The sequence below is a fragment of the Polypterus senegalus genome, chromosome 15 (genome assembly GCF_016835505.1).
Source record: "Polypterus senegalus isolate Bchr_013 chromosome 15, ASM1683550v1, whole genome shotgun sequence".
Taxonomy (NCBI): domain Eukaryota; kingdom Metazoa; phylum Chordata; class Cladistia; order Polypteriformes; family Polypteridae; genus Polypterus; species Polypterus senegalus.
In genome coordinates, this window is record NC_053168.1 from 116941782 (window position 1) to 116960767 (window position 18986).

An 18986-nucleotide genomic window follows, 5' to 3' on the forward strand; every position below is an offset into this window, starting at 1 on the left:
CCTGTACAGCTTGCTGTGGCATCAAACAGAATATCACAAGACAATGCCTCAGAAGAAGTCCTTACACACAGACAATGAAGAGCAGGACAATTCTGACATTGCCTCATTTTGCACAGATTTAAACAAATTCATTAAAAAACAAACTGTCTCTATAAACACTAACACCACTCTATAAATCGGCCAGGATATCGTTCAAGCAAAAGTGGAACAAAAATATTTCTAAAGATCTGGGAACTTGATGATGTTCAGTAACCCAACAAGAAAGAAAAACTAAAAATACTAGAAATGCAGGTAGTAAATATTCCTCTAAATTAATTAGAATTAGAAAAGAGAAGTAGAAGCAACCATGGTTGTCTTGTGAATGATCAAAAAGGTGAAGCTCCATTATAGTTTTAAGAATCTACAGTGTTTTTTTCTCTGGGGCTCTGGATCTTGCCATCATTAAAAGATACTATAACATTTAGAGTCCAAGTTCTAGACCCTTTAATTATTCAGATATTCAAACTTTGCTTTGGGAATGCAGAAAATTATCTAACTTATTAAATCAAGCTCACAAAAAGAATCCGAGCAGTGGGTTTGAAAATATCTTATTTATAAATTTACACATAAAGGTGCACCACCACGTTGATAAAAAAAAAAATCTGTCTCAATGCTCTCCAAGCATGTTTTGATCTCTCCACAGAAAGAAGTCGTCTCAACCCACCCTATCTATCTGCAAGTCTGTGTATTAAATCTAATTAAGCTTTAGCACATTTCTGTGTTAAGGCTTACCTATTTAACTTATCGCTCCATCGGCTTCCAATTAAAATGGGGATGGAGCTCTCTCATGCAGGTGTAGAACAGATCGGCTTCCAGGAGCCATGATGTCGTAGAGCTATAACGCTGCATTTATGTGCTATCGGACAGATGGAGAATACCAGTTTCTGAGTTGAACATTTCAAACGAACACCTGGTGAAGTCTAAGAGAAAACAAACACTGAAATTCTGAGTTTTTGACAGAACACCGACTTTTAACCCTAGTCAATTATATAAAATGAAAAATTATACCCTGGTCAATCAGAAATGCCATTTCTGTGGTCAAACTGCATTTCAAGCAAAGTTCTACATCTTTAATATATTCACATTGCTCTTTATTTTCACAAAATGTGTGGTTAATCTAACTCTTTTGTTTTTGCATAACCAAGAAACAAATCAACAGCAACCTTGTATTCCACTGAAATATTCAACTGGAAATTTAGGACAGTTCACTAAAGTGGAATGGTGAAGCGTCACAAGTTGGATCAACAAAAACTCTAATAGTATGTGAAAAAGCAGCATAATAGCCAATCCTTTTTAGATTTATCTTGGTTTTCTTCAGCTGGTTTTTACTAACCTTGCATATGAAAACTCCATATAGTTTTTAGAATTATGAACTACTTATGTGCCACAAGAGTGTGTTTACACAATGCAGTTCCAAAGTAGGGTAGGGGTGGGTTTCATGTCAGCAAGCACTATATGTTAAGGCTTATTTCTTCATTGAATTTCCAAGCTTCTTTTACAGCCATGTTGGGATGAGATGGTGGGTTTGGAGGAAAGCTTAAATTAAATCTGCAGTTATATTATTTGGACCTGCAGGGTGGTTTTGCCAGCAGGTTCCCTAGGAGTGCTTGTCAGCAGATATTGACCTTCGTGTTATTCTATTTGGACAATTCAATCAACTCCTTTTGTCATTTATTTCTTCTTGTATTATTTCTCTGCTGATATTTTTGGCATATTTAATATGACAATTTCTTCTGGAATCATCCAGGACCTCTGAGAAAACACCAAAAGACATGGTAGTCTTGATTTCCTATAGAGCAGAAAAGTGCACACTGCCTTAAATCGAGAATGTAAAATTTTAACAGATAGCTCTTAGTTTGCTAACACACACTACCAGCTTGTTGCTCCACCTCAGCCAGCCTGCGTGAATATGGAGTGCTCAAAGCGGTAAGATGGAATATACTGCTTAAAATCACAAGGGAGATTCTTTTGTTTCCTTTGTAAAACTCAGGAATGAAAAAAAAAAAAAGTTGTGTTTTACATATAGCCATATCTGCAATTTTCTGGCCTTGCATTACTAAACAAGTTTTGAAATTTTCTGGTTACGAAAAAATCCTTGGCACTGACACAAATGCTACTATGAACCCTTTATTTGATAAATCCCCTGAGCATCCATATCAGCACATTCTTCGGTCTAAACACATCCTTTGAAAATTTGCCTCGCATTACATTATTAACCCTACAGTTAAAGAATACCCTTCACATTATCACACTCATGGTGGCAAGGTGGCACACTGGTAGTACCGCTGCTTCACAGTAAGGAGCTCAGGGTTTGTGTCCCAGGTCCTCCATGCGTGAAGTCTGCATGTTGTCTGCATGCGCTTCCTCCAAGTACTCTGGTTTCCTATCCAAAGACATGCAGGTTAGATGAAGTGACAATGCTAAATTGGCCTTAGTGTGTATTTGCCCTACAATGGGCTGGCACCCTGTCCAGGGTTTGTTCCTGGCTTGCACCTTATGGTAGCTGAATTATGCTCCAGCCACCACCACCCCTTCCCCACCAGGTCTGGACTGAGCAGGATAAAAAAATGGCATGACATTATAATACTCAGTTTAGACTCGATGACATATTACATTTCTCTGCCACTAACCCCTTGTATCAAAAAAGGCAGGCATTACACCTAACACCTTGGATGGATCATAAATGTGCGTGAACAAAGCTTCACTTTCCATCTCTGTCCACAATGGGGCTTTGACAATTCTCTACTTCAAAAGGAGAAATTATGCCAAAAATTAGGTTCACATCTGAACGAGTTTACCTTAATTAGGGCACAGTAGGGGATCCTTCATTTATCTGGCTAGCCATCATGAGTGCTGTTTGTGACTTTCCATTTAATTTGCTAGAAATTTAGCATGATACAAATGATGACAAATTAATGAGCTTGAGTGGCATCTTCCATCTTTAGAAAATTGGCACCCCTTTGCGAAGACCCTTAATTCTGAAACTCTAATTACCCCCGAGTAAAATGGAGTTAAACTCCTTCCAGCTACAAAAAGGTGAATTTCAGATTCAGTGCACAAGAGCCCCCAGGTACAATAATACATTTAACAGGACTTAAGACTCCATTGGTAAGGGTAAATCACCAGACCTTAATGAAATTTCAGTGGTGGTCTTGACTAGCTTCTGAAGCAGTTAGACCCTCTTTTTCTTAAATTCTGGCTTCACCTCCTCCAATATGAATATGTCTATTAGTACAATTTTAATTGTCCTCTTGCCAAAATAGAATAAAAACCACTCTGAATGCATCAGCTATCTTCTAATATCCATGATGAACACAGATGCCAAGTAACAGGCCAAAGTTCAAGCAAATCGGCCGTTATCAATGAATTAGTTCATCCAGATCAAAGTGGTTTTACCAGAGTATGCTGAGCAACAGACAATACTTGTCTTGTTCCTTATGTTATTCATTGTCTTGTTCCTTATGTTAATACTTCCCTGAGCTTTCCCTCAACAGCGTTACTCTCAATGAACACAAGAAAACTGTTTAGCCACATTTACTAGTCATTTTTATTGCATGTAATAGATTTGAAAATGAATGGATATGAATTACTCCTCTTATTCTGGTTCTTTTTGTCATAACTTATGCAAAATTCCACACCTTAAAAATCACACTGGGGTGCTTGACAGGGCTGCCCATTGTCCCCTATTTTATTTAAACCTCTCTCTTGAACCTTTAGCGAGAAGTCCCAGACAGTTAGATTTAATACCTTTAATCTACTTACATGCTGTTCCCCAGGCAAATGAGTATATATTAATTCTCTCCTCAAATATTTTTTGTGAAATTGCAAGAAACCCTGTACTAAATATTCCACATTGGGCACGGATAGGCCATCATGGAGCAATTTAGGATTTTATGATGATTATGCTTCCATTTTATGTCAACTATGGGACTTTAATCATGAAAGAAGGATCACAGGAGGGGAGCTAGATATTAAAATTAACCTAGCCACCTTAGCCCAAATTATGTATTGCTCCTTTAACCACTCCAAAACTAAAATCTCTTTTAAAGAAGTTAGATTCTCTTATCCCGCATACTTTAAAGACCTGTCATCACTTAACAGAGCTATTGGGGCCAATTTCCCTCTGGCACAACCAAGTTTCTATTACAAAGCATTTTCTTTGAATGGTTTGATAAGAGTGGCAACTGCAAGTGACATTTTCGATGGCACAAGGCAATGGCCATTCAAGTCGTTATCAACCAATTCCTCCTTTTAAATTTCTTTCTTATATTCAGCTTAGGTCAGCTCTCGGGACTTGTGGGGTGACTATCTTCTCTAACTACAGATTTTTCTTTTCTCTTTTGCTCTATCCCTTTAATATTTCAACGAGACAATTCTCCCATGATAAAAAGTTGCTTTGAATACCATATTTAAAAATATCTGCATCTAGATATCCAAATTATCAATATACCCAACTTCAACTTGTCTATCTTTATACCTAATCATATAAAAGAGGACACTTCAAAATTTACTTCTGAGTATATTTACATGTAACATACAGTTATGGCCAAAATTATCGGCACTCCTGGAATTTTCCCAGAAAATTGTTGCAATTACAAATGTTTTAGTATACACATGTTTATTTCCTTTATGTGCTTTGGAACAACACAAAAAAACAGAGAAAAAAGCCAAATCTGACATCATGTCACACAGAACTCCAAAAATGGGCCGGACAAAATTATTGGCACCTTTTCAAAATTGTGGGTAAATCGTTTTTTTATTTCAAGCATATGATGCTCATTTGAACTCACCTGAGGCAAGAAACTGGTGCTGGCAATATAGCAATCACACCTGAAGCCAGTTAAAATGGAGAAAAGTTGACTTTCTGTTGTGTGTCTGAGTGTGCCACACTAAGCATGGAGAACAGAAGAAAGAGCAGAGAATTGTCTGAGGACTTGAGAACAAACATTTTGGAAAAATATCAACAATCTCAAAGCTACAAGTCCACCTCCAGAGATCTTCATGTTCCTTTGTCCACTGTGCGCAACATAATCAAGAAGTTCACAACACATGACACTGTGGGTAATCTCCCTGGACGTGGACGGAAGAGAAAAATTCATAAAAGACTGCAACGGAAGATAGTCCGAATGGTGGATAAACAGCCCCAATCAACTTCAAAACATATTCAAGCTGTTCTGCACACTGAGAGTGCAACAGTGTCAGCTCGAACTATCCGTCGACATCTGAACAAAATGAAACTCTATGGGAGGAGAGCCAGGAGGACTTCACTGCTGACACAGAAACAAAAAAGCCAGACTGGAGTTTGCCAAAATGTACTTGAGGAAGCCAAAATCCTTCTGGGCGAACATCTTGTGGACAGATGAGACCAAGGTAGAGCTTTTTGGTAAAGCTCATCATTCTCCTGTTTATAGAAAACGGAATGAGGCCTACAAAGAAAAGAACAAGTACCTACAGTCAAACATGGTGGAGGTTCTAAGATGTTTTGGGGATGTTTTGCTGCCTCTGGTGGTGGATGTCTTGATTGTGTGCAAAGCATCAGGAAATCTGAAAACTAGCAAAAGATATTGGGGCGCAATTGTAGGGCCAAGTGTCAGAAAGCTGGGTCTACGTCAGAGGTCATGGGTGTTCCAGCAGGACAATGACCCCAAACATACCTCTAAAAGCACCCAGAAATGGTTGAAGACAAAGTGCTGGAGAGCTCTGAAGTGGCCAGCAATGAGTCCGGATCTAAATCCGATTGAACACTTATGGAGAGATCTCAAAATTGCTATTGGGAGAAGGCGCCCTTCAAATCTGAGAGACCTTGAGCAGTTTGCAAAGGTAGAGTGTTCGGAAATTCCAGTTGAGAGGTGTAACAAGCTTGTTGATGGTTATAGGAAGCGCTCGATTTCAGTTATTTTTTCCAAAGGGCGTGCAACAAAAAATATTAAGTTGAGGGTGCCAATAATTTTGTCCAGCCCGGTTTTCAGTTTTGTGTGAAACTATGTCAGATTTAACTTTTTTTTTCTGTTTTTTTGTGTTGTTCCAATGCACATAAAGGAAATACAAATGTTTTAATATACACGTTTAATTGCAACAATTTTCTGGGAAAATTCCAGAAATTACGATAATTTTGGCCATGACTATACAGTATAACATAAAGCTATACAAATGGCAGAAATGAATGCAGTGAATAAGAGGACAGTAATAAAAACACACACAGAAAGCTCCAAAATGGGCAACCGGCACAAAGAATGCCAATTTTAAGGCTGATACAGGTGTATCTTTCTAACCATAATATTGTTTTCATTTTCACACTGCATTTTGACATGCAAGCGTGTGTGCCATTTCCTCTTTCTCCATATCTTGGTAAAACTTTAAATATGTTTGGCATTTATTTTTAATCACCAGTTATGATGCATGTATCATTGGTTATAGAGTAAACTCAAGAGCAAAAGTTAACAATTCTTGATACAGAAAAGCAAGGAAAACAAATTCTCAATAAAGAAAGTGTATGCTCAAAATAGTGTATGAGGAAGTGTCATTAAAGTCTATAACAAGTAAGCAAACAAGAATGTACAACAAGCATTTAAGTGTGCAAGTTACATGTGTACACAGAAGCATGCAAGCGTACAAGTTATTTATTCATCGTCTCATCTTTCTTTTGTGCTTACAACTGCAAATGCTGTGCACCCATCCAATATTACAGCCTTCTTTCCACGGAGCGCAGGATGTGCTGTTATAGCTAGTTGATTATATGATTACTCTGTGCAAGGGGTTTGCTATGGATTTGATCTTTAGGGGCTTCATGTATGAACAGTGCGTACGCACAGAAATGTTGTGGAAGAACTTTTCCACGTTCAAATCGCGATGTATAAAACCTACAATCGTACGCAAGTTCTCCGCTCGGTTTTGCAGACTGGTGGCACCCAGCGTCAAAGCAGTGCTACTGTTCCTGTGTGGTTACTTTTTATTTTCCTGACGTGGCTTTATAAATACACTGAAACTTAACTGCATATTGTTTATTAGTGTAATGCATCTGATTGTAATTAACTTGTAACAATATAATGGTCCAGGAAATAGCCATAGTATTCCAAATACCATAACTGCTTTAGCGTTGCTACTCTCATTGCACCTTCTTCTTTCAGCTGCTCCCATTAAGGTTTGCCACAGCGGATCATCTTTTTCCATAATACTCTCACTGCACCAGTATTTATATGAGTGTATCTGAGTGGGGAATCACAGCAGCAGCTGATTGAAAAGAGAATTATTGGTATACAGCATCAAGCCCACACTGCCTCTGCCACGGCAAAACATGTCAAAGCCTTTCCTGTACGGAACTCGAAGTTCAGAAACAGTTTCATCCCAAGAACTATAAATGCACTCAATCAATTGCTCCTTGTAGAACCGTTTGTACTTATAAATACAATTACCTCACTGTAAACTTGCACTACAGTTATAATATTACACAACCTGCACCACTTTATAAAGCTCGTATTTACATATGATGATGGTATCATTTGTAAGATGAAATGCAGCAAAATATGTTGATTATATTGTACAGATAAAACTTTAACTTCATTTAAATAATCTGTATTGTTAATAATTAAACATGTGAGGACACGGTGCCGCAGCGCTTGCATGTTCACATATTGTTCCTGTCTCGCACTGTATATTTGCCGAGACTGACGTAACACTGGAAGGATAGATGGATAGAATAATTAAACACGTACTATGTAGATAGTTTAATGTTCCTTAAAAGTTTTGAAGAATCATCATCATAAGCTTACAGATGGCTTAACGTCTATTACAGAGCCGATTGTGTGGCAATTGGGTATTTGGGGAAAGAAAAAGTATGGACAAGAATTGAAGGTTAGTACGTTTGAAAGAGACAGCACTGCTACAATAAATTACTTCATCGAAGGTTGCACATGGCGCAGCAGCATCTTGTATGAGACATGAACAATCACCGCGCCATTGTGTCCTTAATAACATGCTTTCATTCCAATCATCATGAAAATGATATCACGTATACATCTCATTATTTTAATTATTCAGAGAGCTGTAATATCATAAATGTAATGGATAATGTGTCCTGTCGGAGAAAGAGAAAGAATGGCACAGCACATTGAAGATCAAATACAAAACAAAACATTTAACGTGCTACTTTAGTTATGATAGTATTTGAGATACTAGTAAATTAAATGATTTTAAGATGAAGTTTATGTTCTACTTTAATGACAAAATAAACTACATGATTAAAGTGGATATTTCGAGATTGAAGTTAACATTTCGTGCTTTTTTCCTACTCTGTGCCTTTTTTTTCCCTCATTGTACCCTAATAAGCTTCCATATGACACTCAGACGGTGGGCTATGTCTCGCCTTTTCACGGCAACTTTGATATGTGACAACTTCTTTTTTATGTCGGGCACTCGGCGACATTGTGAACTTGAACTTGTTTCTCCAACACACTATGTCACTCGATCAACTTCCTTTTGTTGATTATACCACTGTATAAACCAACAAATAGTACGTTTTTCCTTGCCTCCACTTGGTATTCGCTGAAATTCTTATATTTTCCCTCTGCCATTGCCATTTCACAGAACACTGAGCTTAAGGTCAATGTATATTGATTTGCATATTCAAAGAGGCGTAATTCTGGGAGGAGACGGGGCGGGACAGAAGGCGCGTGTACGTGGGTTAGTTTTCACACTGATCGGGATTTATGGAGCAGAAGAACGCGGAAGTTGGACTACACACAGATTCCTGCATCTGGAATTTTCGGTGCATAAGCACATTTTGGCTTTTGTGCTTACATCATGTTATAGGGCAAATTCTACGAATGACATTATACATTAGGCCGCTGATCCTTTAGTTAGGCTGAATTTACTGAAAGTCCCTGGTACATTTCTCCACATGTTCTGGAGCTGCCCTTTTATTTCTTAATACTGGTCTCGTGTTTCCTCTTAGCTCAATTCTGACTACAAACACTCCCAACCACAACCCCCACCCATCTTCATCTCCATTAGACCTTTGCACTTTCCTCTCAGCTTTCTTCTGTGGAAAGTAATTTTCTATAGGCACTTTAGTTGCCAAATTGACCCTTGCTTCTAACAGGAAACAGGTTCACTCGTACATATGAATCTTTTCATCTATTTACAAACTATTGTTTTTTGAACTATCCCCTATAAAAAACAAAAAAACAAATTAAGGATTGATATATTTCTTTATCATTGACTGGATGCCCTGACATCTAGGTACTGAAATCTGGCTGCACTCACTGGGATAGTTCTTCCATTATAGTAGTTCTTGTATACAGTATTACTTATCCAGCAACTTTATCTCTGTGATACTGTTTGATAATATTCCACCTTCAAGCTTAATAAAAATGTGATCACAAAAAAAGCAATTTGTCATGTTCATGCCAGAACTGCAGTGTTCATACACATTTCAGAGCTATCAACCGTTAGGCATTTAATGCTTTTTCCATACTCAAGAAAGTTTAATTCCAAACTTAGCAGCACTCATATGATTATATATTATAGTTGTAAATTAATCAACATTCAACCTTCTTGTCAGTAAAATGAATAAAATCCATTCTTTCCCTGATTTACAATTAATTAAAGACAAATGAGGCACTCAGTGCTATCATACTAATCTCATTACCAAGACTGCAGATCTAATAAGGACTGGAATTATAAGAGAAAGAAGGTTTTGTTTGTTTATTTTTAATTCACTGAAAATGCTGTTGGGAAAGCCAAAATGGAGAGATTACTTTGAATCCAAGACATCATCTCTCAGTTCAGAGCAAGCAGATGTGCTCTATGTAACTAATGATCTCACAGACATGTGAGCTGCGATTTAAATTTGAACATGTGATTACTTACATACTGTATTATACAGAAACTTAGGAGTTTGTGCAATGCAGATAGCAAGTTACTGCCTTAAACAGCAGGAAGTACAACAGCAGCAAGGGAGTACACCATGTGGTCTCTTCACTACACTGAAAAGCACTAAGTTTAATATTTCTTCTTTTCAAATATAATTATATCAAAAATTGCAACGCCAACAATCCTTTTATATTGGAGACAATTACTGCTAAAAATATAGTGCAAAGCACATATGAGTAATGGCTACCTCCCATCATGAAACTCTTGTGAGGAAAATATACCTTTAAATTATTAGAAAGCATTTTCCATAGCAGTGGCAGCAGACATGCCATTCTCTGCAGTCAATAAATCGAATGTTATGTACACTAGCATTTTATACACTTAGATACACACCCCATGTATATAAGTAACAATGCTTTTTTTGCATGTACAGTAACAAATTTCAATTTGTGTGTTTGTTTATGGTTCTTATTATTGGGTTAACACCTTAAATTGCTAAAACCCACAAACTGCAATATAAACTCTCTGGTTGATCATATCCAGTTATAAATTTCCACAAGAGTGACAATTCCACAAATATAAACACCAAGAACCTGAAACCTGACTTAGTAGGCGACGACATGCTCATGTATACCAATATTTCACATATATTAGTATTAGGGTTGCAACGATTAGTCGACGTGATCGAAAACAAAAAATCGTCAACGCAGATCCCCATTGTCGGCACATCATAAATAGAACCTTTAATAGAGGCTGCAGTCACAAAGAACCACATTGGTTTTAGTAACTGCAATGCACTACATGAATGTCTGGGGGGCAGTATCATTTGTTATTGTGTGTCAAGATGCACACAGTCCTACCAATGAAGAACGTCTGAGGAGAAGAAGAATGTAGAGGAAAATAAACGTGGTTGCAATAGTGAGTCGGATAGAGGAGGGGGAAGGAGATGGAAAAAAAACTGAGACAGAAACTTTCTAAAGTGTGGTAGCACCTCACCAAAAAAGAAAAAAAAAAAATACATATATATACATTTTGTTACGTTACAGCCTTATTCCAAAATGGATTAAATTCAATTTTTTCCTCAGAATTCTACACACAACACCCCATAATGACAACATGATAAAAGTTTGAGGTTTTTGCAAATTTATTAGAAATAAAAAAAAATTGAGAAATCACATGTACATAAGTATTCACAGCCTTTGCTCAATACTTTGTCGATGCACCTTTGGCAGCAATTACAGCCTCAAGTCTTTTTGAATATGATGTCACAAGTTTGGCACACCTATCCTTGGCCAGTTTCGCCCATTCCTCTTTGCAGCACCTCTCAAGCTCCATCAGGTGGGATGGGAAGCGTCGGTGCACAGCCATTTTAAGATCTCTCCAGAGATGTTCAATCAGATTCAAGTCTGGGCTGTGGCTGGGCCACTCAAGGGCATTCACAGAGTTGTCCTGAAGCCACTCCTTTGATATCTTGGTTGTGTGCTTAGGGTCGTTGTCCTGCTAAAAGATGAACCATCGCCCCAGTCTGAGGTCAAGAGCGCTCTGGAGCAGGTTTTCATCCAGGATGTCTCTGTACACTGCTGCAGTCATCTTTCCCTTTATCCTGACTAGTCTCCCAGTTCCTGCCGCTGAAAAATATCCCCACAGCATGATGCTGCCACCAACATGCTTTCCTGTAGGGATAGTATTGGCCTGGTAATGAGCGGTGCCTGGTTTCTTCCAAACGTGATGCCTGGCATTCACACCAAAGAGTTCAATCTTTGTCTCATCAAAACAGAGAATTCTGTTTCTCATGGTCTGAGAGTCCTTCAGGTGCCTTTTGGCAAACTCCAGACGGGCTGCCATGTGCCTTTTACTAAGGAGTGGCTTCCGTCTGGCCACTCTACCATACAGGCCTGATTGGTGGATTGCTGCAGAGATGGTTGTCCTTCTGGAAGGTTCTCCTCTCTCCACAGAGGACCTCTGGAGCTCTGACAGAGTGACCATCGGGTTCTTGGTCACCTCCCTGACTAAGGCCGTTCTCCCCCGATAGCACAGTTTAGATGGCTGGCCAGCCCTATGAAGAGTCCTGCTGGTTTCGAACTTCTTCCACTTACGGATGATGGAGGCCACTATGCTCATTGGGACCTTCAAAGCAGCAGAGATTTTTCTGTAACCTTCCCCAGATTTGTGCCTCAAGACAATCCTGTCTCGGAGGTCTACAGGCAATTCCTTTGACTTCATGCTTGGTTTGTGCTCTGACATGAACTGTCAACTGTGGGACCTTCTATAGACAGGTATGTGCCTTTCCAAATCATATCCAATTAACTGAATTTACCACAGGTGGACTCCAATTAAGCTGCAGAAACATCTCAAGGATGATCAGGGGAAACAGGATGGACCCGAGCTCAATTTGGAGCTTCATGGCAAAGGCTGTGAATACTTATGGACATGTGCTTTCTTAGTTTTTTTTATTTTTAATAAATTTGCAAAAACCTCAAGTAAACTTTTTTCATGTTGTCATTATGGGGTGTTGTGTGTAGAATTCTGAGGAAAAAAATGAATTTAATCCATTTTGGAATAAGGCTGTAACATAACAAAATGTGGAAAAAGTGATGCACTGTGAATACTTTCCGGACGCACTGTACTTTACGGATTTTTGTTACTTGCCAGCTTGGTTTTAAAAGTTCCATGTTACCATTTTAACATTTAACAATCCTCTGTTTTTTGAGACAAACTCCATTCCAAGATGTTTTATAGATCTCTCACTCTCTCTGCCAGCTTAATGGAAGGCAAGCTAATTGACATAGTGGGTTAGAAGTAAAATGTAAAAACAGTAATGTTGTGGTATTACATTAATATTATTTTCCATTCAACTGGAGTATATGAACATCAGGCTTGGGACCTGAAAATGAAATACTGAATTAACCTCCTTAGCATCAGACCCGAGTGGCTATAAAAGCAGTGCTAAAAGCGTTAGTTCTGAATGTCACTCAGGCAATGGTATAGATGCGTCTTGTGTAAGACCCGAGGATTACTCGGGCTATAAAAGTGCCAACAGCGTTAGTGTCGCGCTTTAGTCGAGAAATGGGATAGACGTGTCTTACATAAGTGTCAGGCCCTAGTTTTACCCGGGCAACTGTGTAGATGCGTCTTCTACTAGCCTCATAATGGCGTCTCATAATAAATGCTTCTCAACATCAGTGATGACAAAGTGAGTCTGTCTTCAGGCAGTGAAATTGAAACGGTCAATGAAAGCGATTCTGGGAATCCAAAAGTGACACTTGTATCACTTGCACATGTGCAATGTGCTGTTCATATTAGTATTACTATTATTATATCTACACTTATGACTTTGTGCTTTTAGTGTTTTGTATGTGTTACAGTAGAAAGATGAGATTTAATAAAATGTAATTTTTCAAGCCAAAAAAATGCAACACTTTTTAAATTTTTTTTGAGAAAAGAATGTAACTTTAAGGAGGCGACAATGAAAAAACAAAATTTCCAAAATAAGAATTATACATCTTTAACACTCAAAGAAAGAAACTAATCACAACATCTTTGGTGAACTGTCCCTTTAAGGCCTTCTTCCAGCATTTCTCTGATGCCAAGACATTGAGTGTTTCAGTTATGCACTAACTTTTCAGCATGGCTCAGCTTATTTAAAAGAACAAAACAGAGAAAAAAAGGGAAGCCTTCTGCCATAGTCCCACCCTAACCACTTTCTTAATTAAAAACAAATACAAGGACATTTCTGCAGATACCCTACTCTGTGCATATATTACTCTGGTGTGACATAAAATGCTTACAGCCTCTATTTTACTTTTCTGGGAAAATCAATAAAATGGACTGGAGAAGATTAGATCCCCTTAACTTTCATCTCCATCCCCCTTTTAGTAGTATATGAAATCAATTTACTAAAAGCTGCTAATTAATGATGCATGCACATTGTGGACGTTCGTGGCACTGTTGCCCCGTTGAACCCACCAGACAGACGTCCCAGACACACTTATAAAAGCACAATGAAGATTTATTAATAATTTTGCTTCAATAAAGTGCCCAAAGCACCTCACTCTCCACAATTCTCAATAATCACAATAATAATAATAATAACACAATCCTCCAACTCCCAGCAGCTCCGTCACACTTCCACCCAACTCCGGCTCAACCTGCTGGGTTCCCCACAATCCTTTGTAAAGTCCATAACCCGGAATTATTCCTTCTCCAGGTCAAACGCCTTCTTCAGGTGTCCCGGAAGTACTGCGTGTATCCGTTCTCATGACTTCGAAGTACTTCTGGGTTAGCATCACGGTAATATTCCCTGGGTTCTTGGTGAGCTCTCCCTGGCGGCACCCACGGCACCCAGCAGGGCTGAAGAGACGGACTCCATGTCCTATACTACCCTGCGGGAATCCGAGGACCCATTTCCATCCAGGGGAGCTACTATCTAGCGCCCGGGGGGGATGTAGTGCCCTGAAAAGGTGGGTTTCTTCCATTGAGGAACGCCGGCCGTCCATCCCAACATAGAGGTAAAAACTCTATGTTGTGTTATTTACAACAAGTTTAATATTCCACTGGTTGATAACATAAAACATAGCTGCACTAAACTGTCCAACTCTGCTTCCTGCTAATCATCAAGTGCCACCCGGAAAGGCTAAACCCCTAAAGACCCTGAAATGGGCAAAGAGTTTCAGAAGGTTAAATTTAAGACAATTATTCAAATTACTTCTTGAGGGGCACATGAATTAAAAGGAAGATAATAGCTGGGAGCTTGCGCCCTGTGTTGGTTGGGATTGGCTCCAGCAGACCCCCCCGTGACCCTGCAGTTAGGATATAGCAGGTTGGATAATGGATGGATGGTTGGATAATGGCTGGGAGAAGGTTATTTAAAACAAGAAAAGAAAATGCAAAACGGTACTGAATGGTTGGCCACACTGGTCGAGCTATAAACAGCCCCATGTACCTTAAACACCCACAGAACATGAAAAACCACCCATCAAAGTAAACAGATTAAAACACCTTCAGTAGGCTCCTTCTATAAACAATATTTTTGATAATTGTTTTCAAAGTGTGGTCCTTCTCAGTGTTTTGCCCTTCAAAAGGGCCTGTGAGTCATGCAAATGTAACCATATTTTTAATAACAGGAATATAGCACTATGTGCTAATGATGACACTATATGAACCACACAATTACAGGATGGAAGACACCGACACACATGGCTTCATGTCTTTAGATCTGCTGAAACATACCAGCTTCAAAAATATGCAAACTGTTTTTGAACCTGCCCCATGTAAAGATGAAGCCTACTCATTTCTAAGATTACAAGATTTTTGGATACCAGCCCAGAAAGAAGGGGTATGAAACTTTCATTGGTGGACTCACCTTTGGACTTCGTGCCAACCTCTGCAATTGAATTTTGGACTTCCTAACCAAAAGACCTGAGCATGTAAGGATTGGCAGCATCACACTCTCCACACTGGTCCTCTACAGGCTCTCCACAGTGTGCCGACCCTCCTTCTGTACACCTTATTCATCTCCAACTATGTGGCCATACACAACTCCAAATCCATCGTGAAATTTGATGAGGACACCATCTTCATAGCCCTGATCACCAACAACAATAAGACAGCCTATAGGGAAGACTCAGTGGTGCCATGACAATCATCTTATCCTTAATATCAGCAAAGCCATGGAGATGGTCACTGATGTCAGAAAGTACAAAGCAGAACAAACTTCTATCTACCAGAGGAAATGTCACTGCAGAGTGAGTATCTTTTAGTTTCTTGAAGTGACCACCACAGACAAACTACAGTGGGCACAACAGACTTCAACTCTTGTGAAAACGGTTCACGAGAACGTCTACATCCTCATATCTATGGACAGCTTACATTTCTTTCCTCCATAGTCCTCAATCTTTTACAGGTGTACAGTGGAGTCTGTCCTTCCTTGGTGTTTCATATCTTGATATAGCACTTGCTGTGCTCAAGAATGTAAATGTAGAGGATAGTAATGGCAGCACTGACTATTATCGGTAAATAGCTACTTTCATGACAGGGGATATTGAACACTCACAGCCTTAGAAAGGCAAATAGGTAACTGAAGACCTCAACCATCCTACATTGCCACTTTTCAACTCATTCTTTCTGGTAAATGACATTGGCACCCACACCTGTAGATGCAGTGAAAGTGGCAAACATAAAGGCCACGTCAGATTACATAATTTTTCAGGCACTTTTCAGTTAGAGCTTATTTAAAACTTCTTAATGAGCTGCTAAGTGCTCCTGTGACTACCAGTTGTCTAATGCAACATACCCAGCAACACTATCCAACTAGCCAGCAACTCAGCATTAACATTTTGTATTAGAATGTATGTCATTCCAACTGATGGCATATCACAAACATTTTTAGTAATAAAATGCATTATTACAAATGTCGGTGATGTGCCATCTGTTGGAATGACAGAGGCTGCAGCTGGATGGACACAGAAACACAGGCACTTGTCCTTTAAGGTGTATTTTTCCCCATTTTACGAATATTGTTAAAATATTGTGAAAGTGGTGTGGATTTCGCAAAACAAAAAAAAATGGCACAAGACAATTTTCTAGTACTGCCAAAAATGATAAAACACCATTAGATCAGTGCTAAATCCTTAAACGTAAAGAAAGAGATTGTAGATCCTTTTTGCGGGCCCAAATTTGAGTCCCACAACACAACTGTTCATTTTTGCAACTGACAAATATGCTAGCATTCGCCCGGTTTCTATTTCACTTTCATGAAAGCCGTGACCGCGGCTGGAAAGTCGACGGTAGCTGCCCGCACAATCGTTGTAAGGGCAGGCCTTTAGTGGAGGATGTGGGCCCGGAAGACAAACGGGTCGGTCTGTGCGCGGCCATGCGCGCTCCAGGGAATTCGGGATGCAAGTCCGCGAGCACGTCTCGAGGGGCTGGGTGACTGCCTGGCACGCGCATGCAGGGTGGGCGGTAATCTTGAACGACACCTGCACCACACGATTCGGCCGCCCCTCGCGAACCCTGCGACACAAATGTCCTGCTTTTTTTTAACTTTCCTACCAACAAGACGTTTGCCAACAAAGCCACTCCGCGACGACGTACCTGTAAAGTGCTGTAACACGGTGCCATGTACCCAGAGGCTCAGAACCTGCTGCACCGAGAGGTTGATGGAGTAGTCCTTCATGTTTCTACCGCTCTTCGTCGCGTTACCGGCGACACGTAATGAAGACATTGAAGAGGCCGACGTAGCTTTCGCTCGGGATGCGCTTTCTTCTTCCTCCAACCTTTCCTCAGGTGTATCTCTGCATTCCGCCAGATACGACCGTCGTGCGCTTTCTTGCCCTCTGCATCTGGCAAGTCAACTCCTGACTAGAAGCCATGATGAGGAGCGGCTGGAGTGGAACTGCCCGCCCACAATCTTGTTTTGACGTAATGGAGGGGCGGGAAGAGGAGGAGTAACGCGGAGCTTAAAGACCCAGCGAGCGAGCGAGAGGCAGAGTTGTCTGTGTGTGGTTATTACTTATGTTTCTGTATATTGAACGCCAAACTTTGCCGTCACCGTTTACTCGATAACTGAATACTGTACTAGGTGTTTTTCTGAAACATCAAACTCCAATATTCCGGTTTCTTTTATGCCTCGGCTTTCGACGTAGTGACGCAAAAGTGACATCTAGTGAATGTGTGTGTCTGTCATAGACATGCGTCCCTTCCAAGGACTACTTTTTGTCTTACATCCGATTCTTTTGTAACAGCTAATATTAGAACACAGTTTAGCGACCTGTTGGTCTTTCGTTGTCTAATTTAATAACTGCCTGTTAATATTTGTATTCTTTGGAGCAGAGGGGCGCGCGCCTGTGGAGCTCGGCTTCAGAAGCACCCCGTCTTCATGCTACAGAAGAAAATGCCATACCAGTATTTGGTAGAAGTCTAGGAAATATCACTAAAACATGATGTGATATTAGCATCCAAAACGAGTAGTATACGTATACAATGGCATTATACACATTTTAAAGTACATTATATTACTGGTTCTCAAAGTCAGTTCTGGGAAACCCATGTGGCTGTAGATTTTTGTTCCAACCAGTTTCACAATCAGTAAGTCATTTTACTAGTAATGGGCATTTCTAATCACTTTATTGATTGATTTTCGGAGTACCCGTTTGAAAAGGAGGTTGGGTCCCTCTGATCACAAACACATATTTTAATAATTCATACATTATTTATATCGGGGTACTCAGATCTGATTCTGGAAGTGCAGGTTTTCATTCCAGCCACTTTTGCAATTAGACGGCAGGCCCAGCAGATAATGAAACTTGTTAATTATATAGCCTGTTAAGAGTTTTTATTCTTCCAAGACAAATCATAATCACATTATAGATTTGTGTTTTCTGAGATTATCCATATTTGATCCATCCCTTCTCACTCATCTATTTCAAAAAATGCCATTTAGATACCTCATGATGCATATGAATGGGTTTAAATGGAAGCACGTTAGCTGGAGAGCTGGTGGTTCCTTTGCCATTTGCATTTCATTATTAATTAATGGCTGGTTAAGAATACAGGAAACAAAACCATAATGTAGCTGTATAAAATTGTCAATTAAGGGTTCTGAATTGTAACAAGTTGATTAAAAATAAGTCCAAACAACATATTGCTTTAAAGTAAATCAATTCTATTTTTAAAATTGGTTAAAGCAAAAACCTGTAGGCACTGTGGACCTCCAGAATAAGATACATATTTAAAATAAGATGTTACGTTACATAATCACAAGTGAATGAAAACTCTGCTGCTAATTCTCGGTTAATAATTCAGTTTACAAATCAAATTAACAAGAATTGTGAGACTTGTTTGTAGGTAATTATCCATTCTCAAATCCAATAAATAAGAAGTATGTGACTTATTTCAAAGTCAAATGAATGAGAATCCTGTGACTTATTCTCGGGTAATGATTCAGTTGGCACTCAAAAATATTGGTGAGACTAATTAGTTAAAGATACAAAGGGACATAAAGATATTTGTTTAATATTATTTTTATATATTCTATTTAAAACTATTCCAGTAAAGAATTGCATAAAACAAACAAAAAA

At 39.2% G+C, this 18986-nt stretch overlaps 1 protein-coding gene across 2 annotated transcripts in view; it reads right to left on the minus strand.

Moving 5' to 3' along the window:
• tmem170b (transmembrane protein 170B) overlaps positions 1–17368 on the minus strand; it is a 52121-nt gene extending 34753 nt beyond the window's left edge. For both annotated transcript variants that reach the window (XM_039736656.1, XM_039736655.1), the window contains exon 1: positions 17002–17368. In XM_039736656.1, coding sequence (XP_039592590.1) covers positions 17002–17131 — 130 coding nt within the window. In that variant the 5' untranslated portion in view covers positions 17132–17368. The remainder of the gene's footprint in view (positions 1–17001) is intronic.
• Between the last annotated feature and the right edge of the window lie 1618 nt (positions 17369–18986).